Genomic DNA, 22,257 nt, shown 5'->3' on the forward strand with positions numbered 1-22,257 from the left:
CGATCTTTGGAGTCAAAAACAAATTTAAAAAATATAAGTTTCCATGGAAGATTTATTAATTATAAATACATGTTGTAATTGACAAGATTGTGTGTTGTAAGGTGCTTGGCTAATGATTTTTTCTCTTTTAAGGCACTTTAAGTGCCTTTCTTTTAAGGCACTTACATGTATGTATATGAGGTTAGGCATGATGCAAGTTTTCTGCTGCACCTTTCCTAATGATTGGGGAAAATATTTGCTGATTTCCAAGCCAGAGGCACCCCCTTCCTTGGTCTAGGGATTTCCTGAATAGCAATCTTTATGGTATACACAATTCGTCAATACATGTTTATAATTTTGGATTTAAGTTATAGTAGTAATAATAATAGTAATAATTATAATAATAATCATGATGACAATTATGATGATAATATGACAATGGAAATGGATACTGAATGATGATGATGATAAATAACAATAAGAGAAGAATTCTACTAGCTAACTTTATTGGGAGCACCTGTGGTACATCCCAGTCAGGTTTCAAGTAATTCTACCCAGTGTGGTTTCAAAAAAAAATTACTTGACAACACAAAAATGAACCATAACACTAATCTCAATATAATGTGCAACAAGCTAAATGACTTACTTTATGCAAAAATGTTTTAGTGAACCAAATTCTTTAAAACACATTTCAATTTATACTGCTGAATCTTTCTACTATGTAGCTTTTATATCTAAATAATACAACTTTACATACTGTTTATAAAGAGAAAACAGCCTCAGAAACATATCAGGTACACTAAGAAAACATTGAATACTAGGAGTGACCCATTTCTGGATTTTGTCGCGATATATTTACCTGCATTACAAAAGAGCTCGCAAGGTATTTACCGGTACAGCGACAGTCATCTTAAAACACAAATTAGCACCATGATTGGCTCCTACTAAGCAGCATTTGACACCTGTAGTAGTGCATAATCAATTGATTGTGTTGCTAGATGCTCTTACCAAATTAGGTAAAAGTGTTTTCTGTATAAACAGAGTTACTTTCGTAGACTAAAATAAGACTGGAGTTACAATGACTAAACTACATTTAAATACTCTATTAATATTAATAACTAAACCACAGAATGTGGAAAATGCATCAAACAATGGCAAAGTAGCAAATGATATTATAAAGTACAGCAGTAAAACTTCATGATAATTTAACAACTACCCTGTAACTTGGTTATTACATATTTATACAGCAATGTGTTGTGCATCTAAATATAGAGGTAGCAATAAGAGGTAGTCATTGTCAGGCATTAGTAACATTGACAACATTTTTCTGACAAAAGTATTATCAATCTAGCCTTTCAGAGATGGTGATGTCAACAAAATTTATCACAACCCTATTATACTTGTTTAAACATTTTATACATATTAAATAAAAAAAAGTATGAGATCATACCAATAAATAATACTATAAGATCACAGCAATATTATGCCAACTGATGAAGTCCAATACGCTTAAGGAAGCTCTTTGCCCATGTTGGATTCAGCTTGACAGGTCCACCATATTCCTCCAGCAAACTAGGTTCATACTGCATCAAGACTTGTTTAGCTGTTGCGATGGCCAAAAATGAGGAAACCTGTGAATACAAATTTTAGTTATACAATAAGCTTTTTGAGCAGGATCATTTAGCTGCTTCCTAATTTAAGCTCCAATGCCTAACCAATATGTTCAAATAATGTCATCAGTTAGGCAAGATAACATATTAGCACTGGCACTACAGGGAACTATTTAAGTGGTCCTTTTAGGGTCATTACAGGTGTTAGGAAGTCACTGGAGAACATTAAATCCAGGTCAGAATGACTGACAAGAGGTATGTTCACAAAAATCTAAAGCCTTTCTGAAACCTGCCTTTGCATCACAGGTGACTGCCAAACGAGGTCTGCCACAAACTTCCAGTTGGCCTGTCTAGCCATCTATGCCGACCACCAGCAGGTATTAACACTATTCACACCTATGGTTCCTTGACTGAGCCACCCCCACTTCTGATGACTTATGATGATAAAGATGACAAGGGAAATGGATACTGAATGACGATAATAGGTAACAATGAGTGAAGGATTCCACTTGCTAACTTTCACTCTTCTCAAGTTCTCTAAACCCTCCCCAAGTTTTATTTTATATACTGTACTATTAAATTCTTTAATTAAAACAACAATGAGAATAGACTTATTGCCAATATGGATATAGCAGATCCTGTCTAGATTCTTGATTTTGTATTTTATAAACAAGTAGAAACTATGCATATACAGAAACATAAAAATACTGAAAATGTGAACATACCTTTTCTCCATCTTTGACTAATTCTCTTATGCAGTCTTGAACAATCTCATCATATTTTCCTAATCGCATAGGCCTTCCTCTTTGAGCAAATCCAATTGATACTACTTCCTTTTTTCCCCTTACACGCTTAATCAAGTATTTGTCCTTTAAGCCTCGAACAGTGCTCTCGGGTATCTCAAACCCTAATTGCTCCTTGAAGTGCTGAACTGCTGCCAGATTACCATGTTCTGCTGCATACTTTCCAATTTCAGCACGAAGTTCCGGACTGTATGAAGCATAATTACCTCGTTTACTCAAACCAGTGTTTCCTTTTATTCGAATTCTAGTCCGGTTTTTATGTCTCTTTTTCCTTGGTGTGGGTGGATCACTATATTCATCTTCATCTTCAATGCCTAGAATACTACTGTCCTGTTGATTTGATGGGCCAGGTTGTTCTCCCATGTGACCGAGACCTTGCTGGGGTGCAGACCCATCTGTGCCAGGACCATGTAGACTATCATCTCCTTGGCCTCCTAAATTAACCCCAGTAGTCTGCTCATGGGTTTCCTTCATGAGACTAAGAGGTTCATTGTTCAGGTTAGCTTGTGCATGTAAAGTACCACCTTCAAAATTAAGAGAGCCAGTTAGAGGTTGATGGAATGAAGCAATGAGCTGGTGGTGAGCTGGGTGCTGTGCTCCACTGGCAACAGTATGAGGAACAGTGGTTGCTTGAGTCAGGTGAGCTTGACTTACAGGAACACCTACACTGTGATGACTCAACTGTGACATGTGTGTTGCTTGTGCCCCACTCATAGTGAGTGGCAGTGGAGAATGTGCCATACTGGTAGCTGCTACACTTGTATGAGTCATGGCAAGGGGTGCTATTTGTCCATGTGTGGTTGTTACCCCTGCCCCACCACCCTGAGTAAACCCAATATATCCTTGCTGAAACCCTGTTGGGGTTTGATGCGTAAAGCTTTGGTTCATTATTACTGAAGATGCAGGAGGTGCTCCAGGCTGCTGGTATGAGAGAGGGGCAGCCATCCCTTGATTTATGACGCCACCTTGATGGAATGCTAAAGAGTTGTGATTCATAGGAAGAACAGTATTTGCCTGCGGTCCCGGTGCCATATTTAAATGATATGGATGTTGATATACAAAATTATTTGCTGTACTTACATTTACAGTACCAGAAACGGCTGGAGCATTTAGTACTGAGAGAGAAGAGTGAAGCACATCTATCGTTTGAGGAGCTGTTGCCTGGTGATCAGTCAAGACAGTGCCACTACCCACAACAGTTGTATTTTCAGCTGCACCACCACTTCCTGTAGCACCACTAACATTCCCTCGGTCCACAAACTGCTTTTTAAATTTGCGCACAGTAGATTCCTTAACAGGAAATTGAAGTTTTTCAGAGTAATGCTGAATAGCAGCAGTTATACCACATTGAGTTGCATATCGACCAATCTCATCTTTCATTTGCAATGAAAAAGAGCGCTTTTGTCTTGCAGATGTGCTGGGTAAATTTACACTACGTTTTCCAGTTGACCCTACTTGAAGTTCCCCTCCAACGTCACCTATTTCTGGAAACTTTTTTAGATAATTCTTTTTAAATTTTCTTATTAATCCTTTCCTAACTTCATGGCCTAATTTTTCAGAGAAGTGCCTTGAAGCACCATCAATACCATACTGAAATGCAAACTTTCCAATTTCTTCCTTAACTTCTGGAGTGTAACTTTTATAGGTTTTAATAAAGTTTCTAATAGTACTTTCACTAACTGTACCACCAAGTCTATGTGACCAATAAACTGTAGCCTCATGATTACCATGGGCAAGGGCATACTGTGCAATTTCATCTCGCAATTCTGGTGTATACTTTATGTACTTTCCACGCTTACTTCGTTCTTCTTTTGTAGCATTAAGTAGAGCCTTTACTGCCACGACTGTATTGTGAGTTAGCTGTTGGCGACATTCATCATTTGGAACACACTCTTTTTGCTGGTCTGACCAATCAGATGAGGCAAGGGTGAGAAGTCGTTCAGGACCTGAGGAAAAAGTTAATTAAGTATATAAAGCGAATTTTTGGGGAGACACACATATATACTACAAGTTTTAATGACTTCTTAAATTAAGAAATCACTTCAGAGTTCATAATTCCAATAAAACTATGCAGTGGCTTGTCAATTATTTTTCTTGATGTAATCTAGTAGTATTACAGCCTTTGAAACAATACTTTACAATAAAGCACTGAATGTAATGAAAAGTCTCTTTTTGGGTTGGGTTACACCTCGGACAGCTGTGAAAAGGCGATGACCTCAGTGATAAGCTTGGCAAGTCGGGGAAAACACCACCTCCTTGTAGCAGAGGAACTTGTGGGGTTCAAAGATGAGCTTGCTACTGAGATCAACAACAGAGGAGGGAAACACTTAGATTACCCTAAATGCCACCAGATGGTGCCCTGAGCTACCTGTAGGTTAGGGTTAGCCAGTCTTCCCACAGTTAAGTCACACCTCAGGTAACCAGAACTCGAGGGTGGGTGTTACCCAGCAATGAACATTTCATTATACTCAACACTTTATTTCTAGATTGACACCGCTTGGTAGCTCCCATCTCCTTGCTCAGGTACTCCAAATGAAACAACCAAGCTATGAAGTGAACCACAGCTGAAAAACAGGATCTCAGATACTGGGAGGTGACCTCAGACATGAGACAACTATCCAATGGATGCACACATGCAGTAGGGGCACTGCACATCAGGTAAGTACTGAGCTCCCAGAATCCTGGCAGATCTCCATAAGGTCCGAGTCCAATTATTGGCCACAGACACGGAAGAAACAAAGACTGTAAGAATGGCATAATTCTAAAGATCATAAGCCCAAGGTCAGAGACTAGGCTGACACCACCACCATACAAATCAACTGGACAAGATGAATCCTAGAGCACAGAAGCATGGAATATGGATTCAAGAAGGTGGCCCAAGTTGGAGAACAATGAGTATCCTTCAGTAACAATGCAAAGCATAAACAGGATTGAGGGCGAGATGAGCATCAAGCTGAATAAACTTTGCCCCAGTGAGAAAAGGACCATCATGAAAATCAGAGGATTAATTTTTGTATGTAAAAATATGCCATTTTCTGATGGGTCCTTGGTAGCTCCCACACAACTATCCAATGGACAAGTGCTGAGAAGTGTTAGGAAGATCGGACACCACGAGCATAGCTCTCATCCTGTAACTACACTTAGGTAATTACAACTAGTGCTCTGATGAAGCCAAGTCTTGAGAAGTGCACCCAGTTTCTGTGACTCACACTGACATACCAGGAGCCAAAACCAAAGTCTGGCTCTCTCTATGAGGCAAGGGGACCCTGGGGATGAGAAATCAACCAAAAACTGAGAACAACTACCAGAAAGACAGGTGATACAAAACAAACTACTGTCTGAAGAAATAAATTCTGAGACAAGCAAGGCAAATGATCATTGCCACAGATGAACAATTCTTAACCTGATGAGCCCAACTGCCATCAGATGGTAGCCCAGCTCAACTAACCAACAATCTTACTCATGAGCCACTAAACACCCCACTAGGAGGAGGGAATCAGAGCAGAAACAAGAAGCAACAGGAAGTCCCACCAAAAACAGAGCATTACATTACATTCAATGTTTAATTTCTGGGAAGCAGAGAGGACTCACTGTAATAATCTGAGACAAGGGCAGGAGAGCAGGGCCTGGGACAGGGGGGCATCAGCCTCATGCCAAATACCCAAGTATCAAATAGGCAAGGTGAGGGAACATCCACTAAGTAGTAAAAATCACAGACAAAGCAGTGAAACGCCCCACCATGAACAGGCAGAAGACGGATACACCAAAATGCCATTCTAACAGCCGCCAACCCCCAAGCATGTAGCCTGCTCTCTCTGACTTGTGTTGTAACAGCTAAAAACAAACCCCCAGCCAAGGTTAGATGTATCCATGAACAGCTTGAGCAATGGAAGGGCACCACAGCACTTAACCCCAAAAAAGTGCAAAGAGGAAAAGGGTGAATCAATAGCCTTCACAGTTAGGTGGTAATGCACCGCAAGGTCCCAATCATGGCAAAAGGATGTCCATCGGAGAATATGGCACAGCATCTTCAGCCAGACATGGTGGAAGTTCACGCTTCTAAAGAGGTGCTTTAGGTTCCAACAGGAAAGCCAGAACCTCTTCAACACCAACCAGTGACAGAACCATATCCCCAACAGGACCGACCGCAGCAGAGAGAGGGAGGCTTTCGTGGCATCCTGGACCAGGCCCAACAAAGTCAAAACTTACAAAGGCATCAGTCAGGACTTCTAGTAATTTAGCAGAAAGCATAAGTGGGAGGGAAAGAACCAGACTCCTGGGCAGCAAACAAGCTGACCAACTAGGGCTCAAACAATCTAGCTGTCAAGGTAAACCAGTACTTAAATCCTCAGCGGATGAAGATGTCTAGTCAGTCTGGTGACAGATTCTAGGAACCAGAGTCAAACCAAATGGCAAAGTTCAAAAGTTGTATGATAGGTGCCCCACTCTGAACACCAGTTAATTCCTGAGCTTTAAGTGGATGACATTCCAACAGGCATCCAAGAGATCCAGGAAAATAAGCCAAGACCTGCTTAAAATCACCTTTCTAACCTGGAGCATGGTGGTCATCCGGAATGTTGAACAAGAAATATACCAATTAGGAACAGAGTGAGTCAGAATGAAGTGAGGTTACATTGTATGCTTGGGAAGAGGGAAAAACATGACTCTCCCCCCAAAGACAGGGTCATTGCAGGCACACTCTTGTGTAACAAATTTATGTTCTGGAGTAGAGAATGTAGAGAATACAGGAGAAGATGGCCAAGTAGGTTTCTAAAACACTGGAGGGGAAAAGGAACAAACCTACTGATGGCATTGACACACAACCCGAGTTGCCATGGCATCCCAAGATTAAGTGTGCTGAACAGCCCTCAGACGTCCCACATACATGCCATCACCAGGGCATGCCACAAACAAATTGGCAGGAAGAATGCCATGACCTGTTACACCAAAAGGATAAAAACTAGCGTTGAATGTAGTGAAACGCCATTTTCTGGGTAAGACCCGGATGCTCCCCAGAGCTATCCAGGCTGATATGCTAATGTCAGACTTTGGCATCATTCATGTGTATGGAGTTCTGTGGGCCTACCGGGGACCACGAGCCAGAACCTGGCCCCTCACAGAGGCACGAGGAGCAATGGCCTATAGAAACCTCCGTGTAGTTGGAAGCATTCTATGTCTGCCATCGACTGGGTTAGGCACCCAGAAAGGTAGGCATCCCAAAACAAACCACCTATTCTGGTGAAAATTGTTATAAAAAAAACGAACTAGTGGATAGAACTCCCCAAACAGAAATGAGCAAACGAGTATGACGTCACAAGTCGCCGCGCCGCTGTCTACACAACTTTCCCCCCTCACTGGGAGAGGGAAGGGGGAGCCCCAGACCCTCGCGCCGGCCATCCACACCCCAGTTCTGAGGCTGGATATCAAAAACACGCAAAAAAATGCTGATCGGAGGGAAGGAGGGCTGCTGGGGAGCCTTCGGGTCTCACCCAGAAAATGGCGTTTCATTACATTCAACGCTGGTTTTCTGGGGGTAGCCCCGTTGGCTCCCCAGAGCTACCTACCCAAAGACGAAAACAAGAGGGACCTAACCTGGGAGGTGGAAATCGTGTACTCCCTAATGCGAAGCGGAAACAAAAGAATGCAACTGCCAACCCAAGGCCACACAGGCCAGACAAGGCCCAGGAACATCAACGAAGGAATGCACAGCCAACCTACAAACGACGTGAGCACGGGAAGAGACAGCAGGCTAGCAGGATCGAACCACCCCATGGACGACCCAGAGAACCGCACCTTGGAACAGGGAAGAAGGGAAACCGGAACAACCTAAAGCTAGCTGTTGCACGCAAAAAAAGAAAAACGCCGCAACCGAACACAACACATGATGCACCCCTGGCCAGACCAACCAAGCATCAACAAACAAATCCACAAGGGCCGTGACAAGGATTCGAACCTGCGTCCGAGAGCATCCCAAACGCTGCCTTAATCGAACTGAGCTACGACATGTTAAAAGGAGTTGAAACCGAAGTTCTACTGAACTTACTGGATCCTGCAGCCTCTCCGAGGCACAAACCAGGATTTTACACAACTCCCCCCATGCACTCGAGCTATGTCAATAGGCTGTTTTCCCTCTTCGCCCTTACTTCATTACACACAGAAATCATAATTGCGTGATGCATCAAATGAACAAATCCACAAGGGCCGTGACGAGGATTCGAACCTGCGTCCGAGAGCATCCCAGATGCTGCCTTAATCGACTGAGCTACGACATGGTAAAAGGAGCTGAAACCGAAGTTCTACTGAACTTACTGGATCCTGCAGCGTCTCCGAGGCACAAACCAGGGTTGTGCACAACTCCCCGCATGCACTCAAGCTATGCCACTAGGCCGTTCTCCCTCTTCGCCCTTACTTCATTACACACAGAAATCCCAATTGCGTGATGCATCAAATGAACAAATCCACAAATATTATGTTCTTCAAACAATAAGGTTTGAATTTCACTGACAGAGCATTATCTTTCAACACCGTGTCAGACAGGTGTTTGGGAGCCAGAGGCGCGTGCGCCACCCATGGTTGCTCACTCAGTACTAACCCAGCCAGCAGCCCTAGGGCATTCTGGGAATTTTTTCCAAGATCGCTGCCTCTCACTGGAGGTCCTAAGAGTCCATTTCGTACACAACCAACCTCACACACATTTAGAATGGGTATGGAAAAATCAAAAAAAGTTTTCTTGGTTGGCGCAGTTTCCCGCCGACCAAGAATACTTGGTTGGTGCAGTTAAGTGGTTAAGGACCTGCCCGAAATGCTGCGCGTACTAGTGGCTTTACAAGAATGTAAATGCCATGCTATGTCTCTTCACAAACCCAATGCACCTTCTTGTATATAAATAAATAAATAAATAAATAAATAAATAAATAAGTTCCTGTTTTGTGAAATTTGAAATAGAAAGTTTGCTATAATTCAGAAATAAAATTAAACATTTTCTTATGCATGAATTATATTGAACTTGTCCATTATTACAGGTGCAAATAATCATAGGGAAGTATTTCATACATATGTATACAAAGTCTTCTGATGCAGCATGCCAGTCAACTTCTAACCGATGTTGTCAGTCAGCCAGGCATTTAGCCAGCTCATCAGTCAGCCAGCCAGTCATGCACTAATTAACTAGTCAGTCTGTTACTCAGTCAATCATCCACTTAGCTAGCCAACCAGTCACCCAACCAACCAGTTAACTAGTCGGTCAACCAGCAAACAAAGATTATGTGAATAACTGGCAGATTAATATGATCAGATAACAGATCTGTTAACATGTTTTCTCTTGTCATTGACTCACTGATTAGCTTCATAACCTGGACACCCTCTAGAATATTACAGATTTTACTTATATTAAAAATATTTTACAGTTATGTAAATTTGTTATAAAAATACAGAACACACACATAAATTACTGCCTATATTTTACAAAACAGCATTTGCATGCAAAGTGAAAAAAGTGGTCCAAGGGATTATTAATAGATCAAAGGAAATACCTAGAGGAATGAAATGGGTATGGTCCATAATGGTTCGTTCCACCAAGTTTGCTTGGCACAGCAATTTTGTATGAAAAATTAAAAGATGAGTAAGCAATAAAGATCCACATCACCTCTGCCAAAAGGTCTCCTTCTCTTGCGTGATAAAAGCTTTCGGGGCTGAGGTTTCTTTTCTTGAAGAATTGGCCTTAGTGGTTCTTCTCCATCCATTGTGCCACGTTTTCGAGCCTCCTCAGTGTGCTTACGTTGATGAATACGAAAACTTATCTTACTAGTAAAAGTTTCATGGCAGTGACGACACTGGAAGATTAAAATGTAAAACATAAGAACATTAATTTCATACTTGAAAAATACAATACATGTAATATGATAATAATACAAGTTCTTCGATAAGATTCAGCTGGTATATTAAATGTTGGGATGGAAGGTGGTGAAGGTAGTTCTGGGAAGTTGGGAATGACTGGGATCTGACTGGAATGACTGGAATCTGGGAAGAAGGCATAGGGAAAGATATGAGAACAGGGGGATATTAGGGAAGAGAGAGAGAAAGGAGTGAGGAAGGGCAGAGAGAGAGGGTCCCAGGCACAGTCAGATACCCCTCCTAGTTACACCATCAAATTTGTAACTCTGAGATAACTAGCTTTACTTTAAATTACCTGCAGAGTAGAGCTTTGGAGCCTTCTTCTCTTAGATGGCACTTCTAGTGCTTTCTCCTCTTCAAGGATGTTGATGTTCTCTTTTTCTTCCTCACTCACATACCCTGTAAGTAAATATTTTATACTCATCTGTTGTTTGAAGCAGGAAAAGCATGTTAGTTACTGTATGTAAAAAATACTTATCAGTAATATCTTACATATAATGCTCATTAACCATTACTTAAGTTAGGGAAATGTAATAATACTGTAATTGTCAATGCAGCAACCAGATTGCAGCATCACAATCAAAGCAATACCTGTGGGATTACGAGCAAACATGATACTGAAGGGGGTAACTCCACCAACGAATGCTGCTGAGGTACGAAACTGGAAGAGGTAGCGGTTAACTTCTTGGTCCCATGTTGTTGCATTTTCAGTGCAAAAATGATCTAACATTTCACCTAAGTATTGAACATGTATGTTAGTCATTTCGAGGGTTATTACATGAATGTTTACAAATAAAATTAAGTATTCTACTAACCTATTTTCACAAATAAGTTAGTAAATACTTTGAGATAATTATTATATATTGTACATCATTATCAGTAACATAATATTATCAAATTTGATACAATTTTTATAGATGTGTTGAATGTAATAAAACACACTTTTCCTGTGTAACCTAAACAGTTCCTGTAGTTTGAGTGCTGGTGAAGTCAAACCTTGAGAAGTGCACCAGGCCTCCGTAACCCACAATGACCTGGGATCCATAACCAGAATGAGATAAAGCCAACAAGAACCCACGAGAAAGATAGGCAAACAAAGCAAATGATCGTTCCTTCCAGCAAACACTAACCTTGATCAACCTGATCCCTACCAGATGATGGCCCAGGTCACAAAAGAGTCCAAGCCAGTCACCCACATCCATCATGAGCCACCATTAATGAACCCCCACACAAGAAGCACTCAGGCCCTTTGACCAAAGAGCCAGAGCTCAACCCATGCAAGCACAACCAGGTGAGTACACACTTCATAGGGATGAAGAAACCAGGGCAGAAATCAGAAGCTACCAATAACCCACCAAAAAAGGTTGTTGCATTACATTTAATGCATGATTTCTGAGAAACCCTCAGTAGATTCCCATTGCTTACTCCCATTGGTACTTTGGCACTTGTGTATGCCTTTTCTGAAAAGAAACATGAGATTTGTCGCAATCGAAAACGTGAAGAGAGCGTACCCGTGGCAGACAATAGCAGGAAAGTAGGGCCCAGGGCAGAGGAACAACCAGCTGCATGCCAAACACCCAAGCATCAAATAGGTTCAGCAAAGCCACAAAACATCCACTAAGTAGTGAGAAGCCAACAGCCCCGAGCCCGGAAAAAAAAGGTAGAAGAGAACCAACCATCAGAAAAGTTGGGCACAGTTAGCCATGTACCCAGGAACAACAGATGGCCTGCAAGAGGTTGGCACACCAACAAATAATCAGACAAGACCACAGCCAGATTGGAATGCAAGAACCAGCATTGAATGTAATGAAACGCCATTTTCTGGGTGAGACCCAGAGGCTTCCTGGAGCTATCCAGGCTGATCTGGATTCGACTTTGGCATCAGTCAATGTGAATGGAGTTCACATTGGGCCCTACCGGGGACCACGAGCCAGAACCTGGCCCTCTCAGAGAGGCACGAGACCAGCATTGAATGTAATGAAACGCCATTTTCTGGGTGAGACCCAGAGGCTTCCTGGAGCTATCCAGGCTGATCTGGATTCGACTTTGGCATCAGTCAATGTGAATGGAGTTCACATTGGGCCCTACCGGGGACCACGAGCCAGAACCTGGCCCTCTCAGAGAGGCACGAGGAGCAATGGCTTATAGAAACCCCCGTGTGGTTGGAAGCATTCTGTCTGCCATCGACCGAGTCAGGCACCCAAAAAGGTAAGCACCCCAGAACAAACCCCTATTCTGGTTAAGAAATTGCTAGTGAAAGCCGAACTAGTGGACAGAACTCCCCAAATGAAAACGAGTAAACAAGCATGACATCGCCACGTCGTTTGTCTGCGCAGCTCCCCCCTCCCCGGGAGGGGGAAGGGGGTTCGCAAACCCTCACACCGGCTATTCACACCCCAGTTCTGAGGCTGGATGTCAAAAACACACAAAAAACCGCTGACCAGAGGGAGGGTTGCCAGGAAGCCTCTGGGTCTCACCCAGAAAATGGCGTTTCATTTCATTCAACGTTGGTTTTCTGGGGGAGCCCCTTTGGCTCCCAGAAGCTACTTACCCAAAGATAACACATTACTGGGTGCAGTGCATATCAATGAAGTGGTTTAGCAGAGTGTAGAAAATTATGCTTTACAACTTATGGAATTAAATTGGGGGATGTGTGAGCAGAATGAGGGTACTGCTCTGTGTCTCATCAATACCATTTCTCATGGAAAAGTAGTACAGGTATATAGAAGATTAATGAGAACCCTGTAACACAATCTAATGTGTTAATATAATTTAAATTTTGTATATATATGTTTCTTTTCTTTTTTTTACCTGCCCAACAACATTCCCGTGATTCTTCTTGTAGTGTGAAGAGAAAGCTCTGCTGGGCATCCTCAGAATCAAATGGTACTAAACTTCGGAGAACATCCTGAGTGCTATCAAATTTTTCTTTGTAACATGCCTGCATCTGTTCAAACATTTCAGAACTCATCCCAACAACCTGGAAACATAAAATAATCAAATTTAAAAAATATTAAATACTCTTAATCTTCATGCAAACTGGTCTACCTGTAATGAAAGTGGTAAGTCCTTTTTGTGTAGGTAAGTCCTTTTTGTGTAGGTAAGTCACCGAGTGATTTGTGTAATAATTACTGAGATTAATAGTACTGTACATCAAGTGTCTGCATTCCAACTCAATATGCTCAGAGCATAAATGATCCTTCAATGATGTGTGCGAGAGGACTCCAAAATGTCATGTGTGTTGCCATCTGGTGGACTAATCAGTATTACACTTTGTATAGTACAAGGTAGAGATCAGGATGTGAAACACATGTTTTGCAGAATACCTTATTTTCCAACTCCAAGTAAGACCACAGACCAGAGTTGCAAAGCTTAACTATAATAAGTAATTAATCTGATGTCTCTGTTGTGGTGGTTATTACCACACCCATTATGAAATCTGCATAGCCAGTGATGAGAATAATGCCTAACCTGTGATTTACCATGCAAGTTTTCTGATTTACTGCATAGTGTACACTACTATTGTGATCATTACATGCACTATTTATTTCCGAGTTCTCTGTGGTCCTTAATAATTTGAGATGCATGCTATGCCGGAATAAGCGTGCCAATAGGTGGGGTAGCCCACTGTGTGTTGAACAACTGTTCCCACATCACTGTTTAACAAAAATTTTTGTAATTTGTTTATGTTCTCTCTACAGTATTTACTGTGGAACCTTGTTTTACGAATGCCCCACTTTACGAATTTTTTGGTTTATGAGCTTTGCCTCGCTTGGTAAGTTTGTTGATAAACGTATGGGTCTACAGAGTGCGTGGTTCCTTGTGGCAAGGGTGTGGCGCACTTCAGTTTACCAGTGCCTCCCCGCCTAGTGACGATCGCTCTTTAATTCTTTGTAAAAAAAAATAATTTTTTGTTTTTTGGTTTCTAAACATAAAAGTAATTACTGTATAATATATCTCATCATGGGTCCCAAGAAAGTCAAGTTGTAAAGTTCAACTTAACAAAACAAATGTGAGGATGACGATATGACGATAGAGGAAAAAACAAGAGATCATTCATAGTGAGACAATGTGATGTATCTCTACAGACAAGTGTTAAAACATAGGGAAACATAAATGTCAATAGACATACTCTTTCTTAGTAAGACAAATGTTCGCCTGAACATTTCGGGCGTTGTGGCTCACCACAACAATGATGAGCCACAACCAGGTCCTAGTGGTATGCCTGCAAAACATAAGAGAGAGAGAGTACCCCAGAAATGTCATCACTACCTGATATTATAATGGAAGGGGACTCCCCTTTCAAACATAACACCTCTCTTTCTCCTCCATCCCTCTTCACAGTCTTTCATATGCCAACGAGAGTAATCAATAAAGGTTAAGATATAACTTGTACATAGTGTAGTACAAAATATTTGTAGTACTGTATTATGTATGAAATGTATTTTTAAGTTAATATTTTTGGGAGTGTGGAATGGATTATTTCAATTTACATTACTATATTTCTTATGGTAAAATTTGTTTCAGTTTAAGAATTTTCAGTTTACGAACTGTCTCTGGGAACAGATTACATTTGTAAATGGAGGTACCACTGTATATTAAATTTTAAATATACCAGTATATAGAAAAGTATGTTATGCTTTCCATAACCACCCATTGCAATATTTCCTTTGAAGTTACACTCTCACTACTGTGGCCTACACTTACAAATAAAAAGGTAATATCAAATAAAAGCCAACACTGTAGCCACAACTTCCTTGACATTTAAAGTGGAGAAAACAATACGCTCATTTACACGAAGTTAAGGCAGAGTAGTTAACTTTTTTCCTGCAGGTTATGATGCTATCACTAGCTATAAACAGATGAGTCTATGCTCAGGGGTTCTGCATAATGCTTCCACTAGGTGCCATTGTAAAATCAAAATGCTTGAACAATATAATGTGAAAGAAGGCAACTACAAATGAATGCTGACAGAAATACAGTTATAGTAGTGGAAAGGAGTTGAAACTGTATTTGTGTGAAATTACTGAGAATGGAGACATCCTAATTGTTGATCAGTTTAAATATCTGGGATGACAAGAAAGAAATTTGTGCAAGTGGAGTTGAGAAAAGAGTGAGTCAGGAAAGAAAGGTACATAGCTGCTTCAACAAAAACTCTGGTCAGGAAGAAAAAAATAGAAAGAGATTCAGCCAGAGGGCTATATGATGGAGTAGCACAGTAGTGCATACTCAAATGTACACATGTGCAATGCTGGTATAAAATATTATGACAGCAAAAAGTAATACACAATCTGTCAAATATTAGTGATGTTAGGAGGATAAATTACAAGGATTGAAAAACCAGCGTTGAATGTAATAAAAAGCCATTTTATGGGTGAGACCCGGAGGCTTCCCGGAGCTATCCAGGCTGATATGCTAATGTCAGAATTTGGCATCAGTCATGTGCATGGAGTTCTGTGGGCATACCGGGGACCACAAGCCAGAACCTGGCGCCCTCAGAAGAGGCATGAGGAGCAATGGCCTATAGAACCCCCCATGTGGTTGGAAGAATTCTATGTCTGCCATCGACCGGGTCAGACACCCAGAAAGGTAAGCGCCCCAAAACAAACCTCTATTCTGGTGAAAATTGCTACAAAGAGCTGAACAAATGGATAGAACTCCCCAAAAAGAAACGAGCAAACAAGCATGATGTCATACGTCGCTGCGTCGCTGTTTGCGCAGCTTCCCCCCTCCCTGGGAGGGGGAAGGGAAAGGGGCAGCCCCAGTCCCCGCACTGGCCAACCACCCTTCATTTCTGAGGCTGAACATCAAAACATGTGAAAAACTGCCGACCAGGGGGAGGGAGGGATGTCAAGAGAGACTCCAGGTCTCATCCTGAAAATGGCATTTTATTACATTCAACGCTGGTTTTCTGGGGAAAGCCCCTTTGGCTCCCTGGAGCTAACTACCCAGAGAGGAAAAAATAAAGAGACTTACCCGGGAGGCGGTCACTGCTCACTCCTCAACCCGAAGTCGAGACAACTGGCTGCAACCGCCGACCCAAAGCGACACAGGCCTGATTAGGCCCAGGAATGTTCATGAGGTAGCGCGCAGCCAGGACCCTGTTCGACCGCCAAAAACCCAGTGCCCGAATGTTAGCCCAGGACATGTTGCCAAAGAAAACAGCAAGCGCAGCGAACTTATGAACGTCATGGGCACAGGGATAGACCGCAGGCTGGCTAGCCTTAATAACCTTGCGGGCGACCTGGGAGACACGCACCCGTGAACAGGGAAGAAGGGAAGCCAGATCAACCCAAAGCGCATCCCCGGACACAGAAGCCGTGGCGCACAAATAACAATGAAGGCCCGCAACCAGACACAAAGGATGATGTACCCCCGGCCAGACCAACCAAGCATCAACAACCCAAGGACCCCTCCAGAAAGCAGCTGTCTCATTCTTCGCCAGAAAAGAAGGAGACGACTACAGACGAACAAACCGATCACCACGACCCAAAGAACAGAAACCCCTACGCCGGAGGAGAGCATGAAGTTCCCCGACCCGACCCCCTAGAGGCCAATGCCAACAGGAAAAGAGCCTTCGAGAAACAATCCTGAACCGAAGGGGCCCACATCAAACCGAGGAGAAGAGAGAAAAGAGAGCACTTTGTCCAAAGACCAAGACGGCTCAGACGGCGAACGTCTGGCAGAGTCAACGGAAGGGGTGGGCGTCGACCGCCCATTCCGTGGACAGGGGAATGAAACGAAACAGGCCATCTGCCAAGACGTTGGACACTCCTGGCACGTGAACTGCCAGGAGAGCCAAACCCTGAGAACTCAGCAGACGAGTCACCTGAAGCAACAAGCCCCAAAGAGCCAAGGACCGCATCGACAAGCCCCAAAGAGCCAAGGACCGCATCGAACCCCCCTCGGTTCAGGCAATGAACCACCGGGGAGCAGTCTGAATTGAGTCGGATTGTCGAACCGCGGGCGACCGGAACCCCCCGAAGAGCAAACCACACCGCAGCAAACTCCCACACCGTACTGTGGGCCCGACGGAAGGACGGACCCCACCGTCCCTGGTCGGCCTGGTAAGCACTGGTCACAAAGCCCCAGCCGAGAGATGACGCGTCCGTGAACACATCAAGCGAGGGCTCGAGTAGGCGCCAAGGCACTGAACCCCAAAAAACCCGAAGAGGAAGCCGGCGACGCAGCAGCTGGCACAAAGCCCCCGGGGGCCAAACCCAGTGATCGAGAGAGAGGCGGATGTAACGTCCCCAAAGGAACATGAACAGCCGACAATGCCAAACCCGACCCGGCGGGTAGACTATCGTCGCAAAGTTCAGGCTCCCGCACAGACCCTCAAGCAACCGCTGGGTGACCGGAGAGCCCTCCAGAAACAGGCGCATGCGGGATCGCAGCCGAAGGAGAGACAAAGGAAGAAGAGACAAGGAAGTATTCCGAGAGTCGCACCCAAGACCCAGCCAGGTCCAAATCTGGGAGGGAACCAGATGTGACTTCCTCCAGTTCATCAAAAACCCGAACCCAGCGAGCTGGGAAAGAACAGAATCCCTTGCTAGCAGACAAGAAGACTGGCTGGGAGCCCAAACAAGCCAGTCGTCGAGGTAGGCCAACACCTGAACACCTAAAAGACGCAGACAGGCCACGACGACCTGGGTAAAGCTTGTGAACACGCGAGATGCCAGGTTCAACCCGAACGAGAGACAATGAAAGCGATAACCCTGACATCCCACAACAAAACCATGCCAGTCCCTGAACCCTGGATGAATCGGAACGTGCCAATAAGTGTCCCGGAGGCCCAGGGACACCATCATCGTTTCAACCACGGCCAAGCGAACCCACTCCTAGATGACCCTACAGAGCGCAGGAGAAGAGGCCTGCCCCGCCAGTGCCAAACCCACCGAAGGAGGAGGAGCCACCCAACGCCACTGCAGGCCGAAGGAAACGACCCGAAATTCCCACAAATCGTGGAACCAGGCGTGAGCAAACAGCGCAAGTTTCCCCCCCGCCCATCGCCCCATCAATGGGGCGAACCGTGAAAGGGCCGGCGCCCCTTATGAGACCCGAAACCTCACACAGAGCGAACACTGTGCCAATCAGACGAAGGCGGGTCCGAAGGTAGGGCCAGACCCAAAACTGGCACCAGTGGCCTACCCCGATAAGAGGAACCTCAAGCCCTGGCCCGATCCCTCCAAGAAGGGCTCCCCCCCACATGGGACCCCCGGAGAACCAACAAGTCAGACAAAGTCAAAATGGGGCAGCCACAGGGCATCCGGGTGAGCAACCAACCTAGAGCGTTGCAACAACCTAAATCGCACATGCAACGCCTGCGCTGCCTGTACCCACATAAGATTTTCACTGGAATGGGTAAACTGAGTCACCAGCAAGCAACAAAACTCGCAGGACTCTAGGTCGAAAGTGTCACTGACCCAACAGGCAGCGTGATGGAGGCAAAAACAGTGAGAGACACCCCAGAGACAAGGGGACCGAGCAGCTCTCAAACTGGCACGAAGCGAGGAGGGACTTAGGGGTCACATCCATCGGACCTGCGTGCCCCCTTGGGGTTTCCCAGGGTCCTGAGACGGAATTCTCGCTCAGGAAATCCCAGGCCGGGTACTGCTAACTGGTGCCATTTTCACCAGAATAGGGGTTTGTTATGGGAAGCTTACCTTTCTGGGTGCCTGACCCAGACGATGGCAGACGTAGAATGCTTCCAACCACATAGGGGTTTCTATAGACCATTGCTCCTCGTGCCTCTTCTGAGGTGGCCAGGTTCTGGTTCATGGTCCCCGGTAGGCCCACAGAGCCCCATACACATGACTGATGCCAAAGTCTGACATTAGCATATCAGCCTGGATAGCTCCAGGGAGCCGAAGTGGCTCCCCCCAGAAAATCATTGAAAGATAGGGGTATAAAATCAGTAAATCTTAAAGCTGAGGAAAGTGTAGGAGAATGACAATTTTCTCCTCTCACAATAATGATCAAAACTACAGTGTGTCAGTCATTCTCAATAATAGAACCACTGGCACAGCTAAAGTTGTAGACTTAATACAAAAACAGTGTCATTGAACTCCCAAGGTTTTGCCAATATAAAAGGTCAATATTTCCTCCCATCTCCTGTGACTTGCTCTATTTTATATATATATATATATATATATATATATATATATATATATATATATATAAATGAAAAATATATATATATATATATGTATATATATACATGTCGTACCTAGTAGCCAGAATGCACTTCTCGGCCTACTATGCAAGGCCCGATTTGCCTAATTAGCCAAGTTTTCCTGAATTAAAGTATTTTCTTTAATTTTTTTCTTATGAAATGATAAAGCTACCCATTTCATTATGTATGAGGTTAATTTTTTTTATTGGAGTTAAAATTAACGTAGATATATGACCGAACCTAACCAACCCTACCTAACCTAACCTAACCTATCTTTAAAGGTTAGGTTAGGTTAGGTAGCCGAAAAAGTTAAGTTAAGTTAGGTTAGGTTAGGTTAGGTTAGGTTAGGTTAGGTTAGGTAGGTTAGGTAGGTTAGGTAGTTGAAAAACAATTAATTCATGAAAACTTGGCTTATTAGGCAAATTGGGCCTTGCATAGTAGGCTGAGAAGTGCGTTCTGGCTATTAAGTACGACATACATACATACATACATATATATATATATATATATATATATATATATATATATATATATATATATATATATATATATATATATTATATATATATATATATATATATATATATATATATATATATATATATATATATTATATATATATATATATATATATATATATATATATATATATATATATATATATATTATATATATATATATATATATATATATATATATATTATATATATATAATCTTTATTTATTTTCATATACAGGTATTTCCTCATTGCTATATTTATTACAGACCATTTGAAACTGAATACAAAGCATGCAAGTTACCATATACAGTACAGAGAGTCTGAAAATCACACTTACATGACACTGTGCAAAGCCAAACTGGCAGAAGGCATCAAAGATGAAATTTGCACAGCAGATTTCCACCCCTGCCTCAGGACTGGCCTGAGCAATGATCCACCTGGAGAAAGGGTCAACAATCGTCACCAGTACTTCATTGCCATAAACTGTTCTGTTGTATGGGCCGTAGATTTTTACTTGCACCTGTTGTATGCAAAAAAATGCTAGGGTATAAAAACAGAATAGTAGAATAGACATAATAAATTATCTTACATGTATGGTCAACATACTTCAGCCACGTTATTGTGACTCATCGCCTGCATCTTACATGTAACTTGCATACCCGAACTGCCTTTAAAAATGGTGCAAATATTAGGCTTACAATACATTTCATATATCTATCAATTTAATTCATATTTTTGATGCTTTATTCCTCTGATAATTCCCTAGTCTTAAGGATGGCCACATGCTGAATCCTCCCAAGTTACTGAAAATATTGTACTGCACCCTCAACTCGTACACATTTCTACTTGCCACACTTCTTTTGTTTATTGCTAGAAGGTTCAAGTCATGGACCTCGAGTGTCTCATGATGCACACCCCCAACCCTCACCTTGAGAACACGTACCAAGAATAGGGAAATGCTGCCAGAGACCTCAACCTCAGTCCATAATGCTACAGAATGTTCCCTTGAAGAGATGGCTTGGCAACACTGCAGCTAAAGCTAGTGAGAAAATTCCATCTATCCTGGCTTTCCAGAAGACCCAAGACTAATGCACTACCTTGGAAGAAGCCCCTCAAAAAAAAAAAAGACTCCAGAGAAGGAAGCAGGGTTCTGAACCCCCTTAAGGAAGACTTGGGCAATGATAACAGCAACCAAGAAAGAAAACCCAAATCTCATGCAAGTGTACACTAAACAAGGATACACACAAAGACACCACACACACACATGGAAGTATAAGAACAAGGAACTCGAGTAAAGGCCCATATGCTAGACAAAGTCAAGAGGATGACAATTTATTACTACAAGAACTCAGGCATAAGGTGTGACAAAGAGTAGGGGTGATGTTCCGAGACTGATCGTGGCCAGTTCTGCCATCTATTAATAAGACAACAACATATCTTGGAGTGTATTGTTCCTTTAAAATTTAAATGGAAAAGTACCTGCCACCCATCAGTAACCACTCAAACTGCTGTGATCCAGCCCTAAGTAATCCTGATTATCAGTCAATAACTAACTGTAGGTTTTTTATAAATCTTTTCTGTCAACACATAGAAACACATAAAACACATACAAATAACTTACTAAAATCTACTGCATGTGGTATTTTGGATTTTTATTTGAATATCTGTACATCATAAAACATATTCTCCTGTACTGTACTATGAATATGACCAGCATGATACTACTCTTAAAAATCTCCATAACTTTTCTGTGGAGAGCTCCTCCGGCTCCCCAGAGTTATACCGAGTTGATATGCATATAATATGCCTTGTTCAAGTTGTATGCGCCGATTCTGAAGGAGGCTGTGTGTCTGTTCTTTGCTTCCCGCCTTGCATGCCGGCAGGCTGTGCTCGCTTATTCTATGGAATCTGCGTGGGCCTTGGCTCTTAGATTTTCATCTACTTTTTGTCCATTGCTGTTTGCGGATTCTGTGGTTATGCAGTATCTGCAAGCAGCTTCTAAACTGTCGGACTTGTTGGTTCTCCGGTTGCCCCGGGTGGTTCATTGCCCGAACTGAGGGGTTTTGACACAGTTCTTGGCTCTTTGGGGCTGGTTGCTTCGAGTGACTTGTGTGGCGAGTTCTCGGGTTTGGCTCTCCTGGTGATTCATATCCGGGGAGTGTCCAACATCCTGGCAGACAGCCTGTTCCAGTTCTTTCCCCTGTCCATGAAATGGACGTTCGACGCCGACACGTTCTATTGTCTCTGCCAGACATAAGGGCGCCTGGAGGTTAAGCTCTTCGAGTCAGCGTGGTCGA

General features: G+C 42.9%; 1 protein-coding gene across 3 annotated transcripts in view; it reads right to left on the reverse strand.

Annotated features, from left to right (window-relative positions):
• Nucleotides 1-1,326: 1,326 nt before the first annotated feature.
• The window catches only part of LOC123757584 (uncharacterized), a 37,138-nt gene continuing 16,207 nt past the window's right edge, over nt 1,327-22,257 (reverse strand). For 2 of the 3 annotated variants that reach the window (XM_045741360.2, XM_045741359.2), the window contains exons 8-14: nt 20,298-20,480; nt 13,097-13,265; nt 10,877-11,020; nt 10,581-10,684; nt 10,038-10,224; nt 2,315-4,338; nt 1,327-1,610 (exon numbers count right to left, since the gene is read on the reverse strand). In XM_045741360.2, coding sequence (XP_045597316.2) covers nt 1,461-1,610; nt 2,315-4,338; nt 10,038-10,224; nt 10,581-10,684; nt 10,877-11,020; nt 13,097-13,265; nt 20,298-20,480 — 2,961 coding nt within the window. In that variant the 3' untranslated portion in view covers nt 1,327-1,460. The remainder of the gene's footprint in view (nt 1,611-2,314; nt 4,339-10,037; nt 10,225-10,580; nt 10,685-10,876; nt 11,021-13,096; nt 13,266-20,297; nt 20,481-22,257) is intronic. The other variant, XM_045741361.2, reaches the window with a different exon arrangement.

This window comes from Procambarus clarkii, chromosome 19 (assembly GCF_040958095.1).
Source record: "Procambarus clarkii isolate CNS0578487 chromosome 19, FALCON_Pclarkii_2.0, whole genome shotgun sequence".
NCBI classification, from domain to species: domain Eukaryota; kingdom Metazoa; phylum Arthropoda; class Malacostraca; order Decapoda; family Cambaridae; genus Procambarus; species Procambarus clarkii.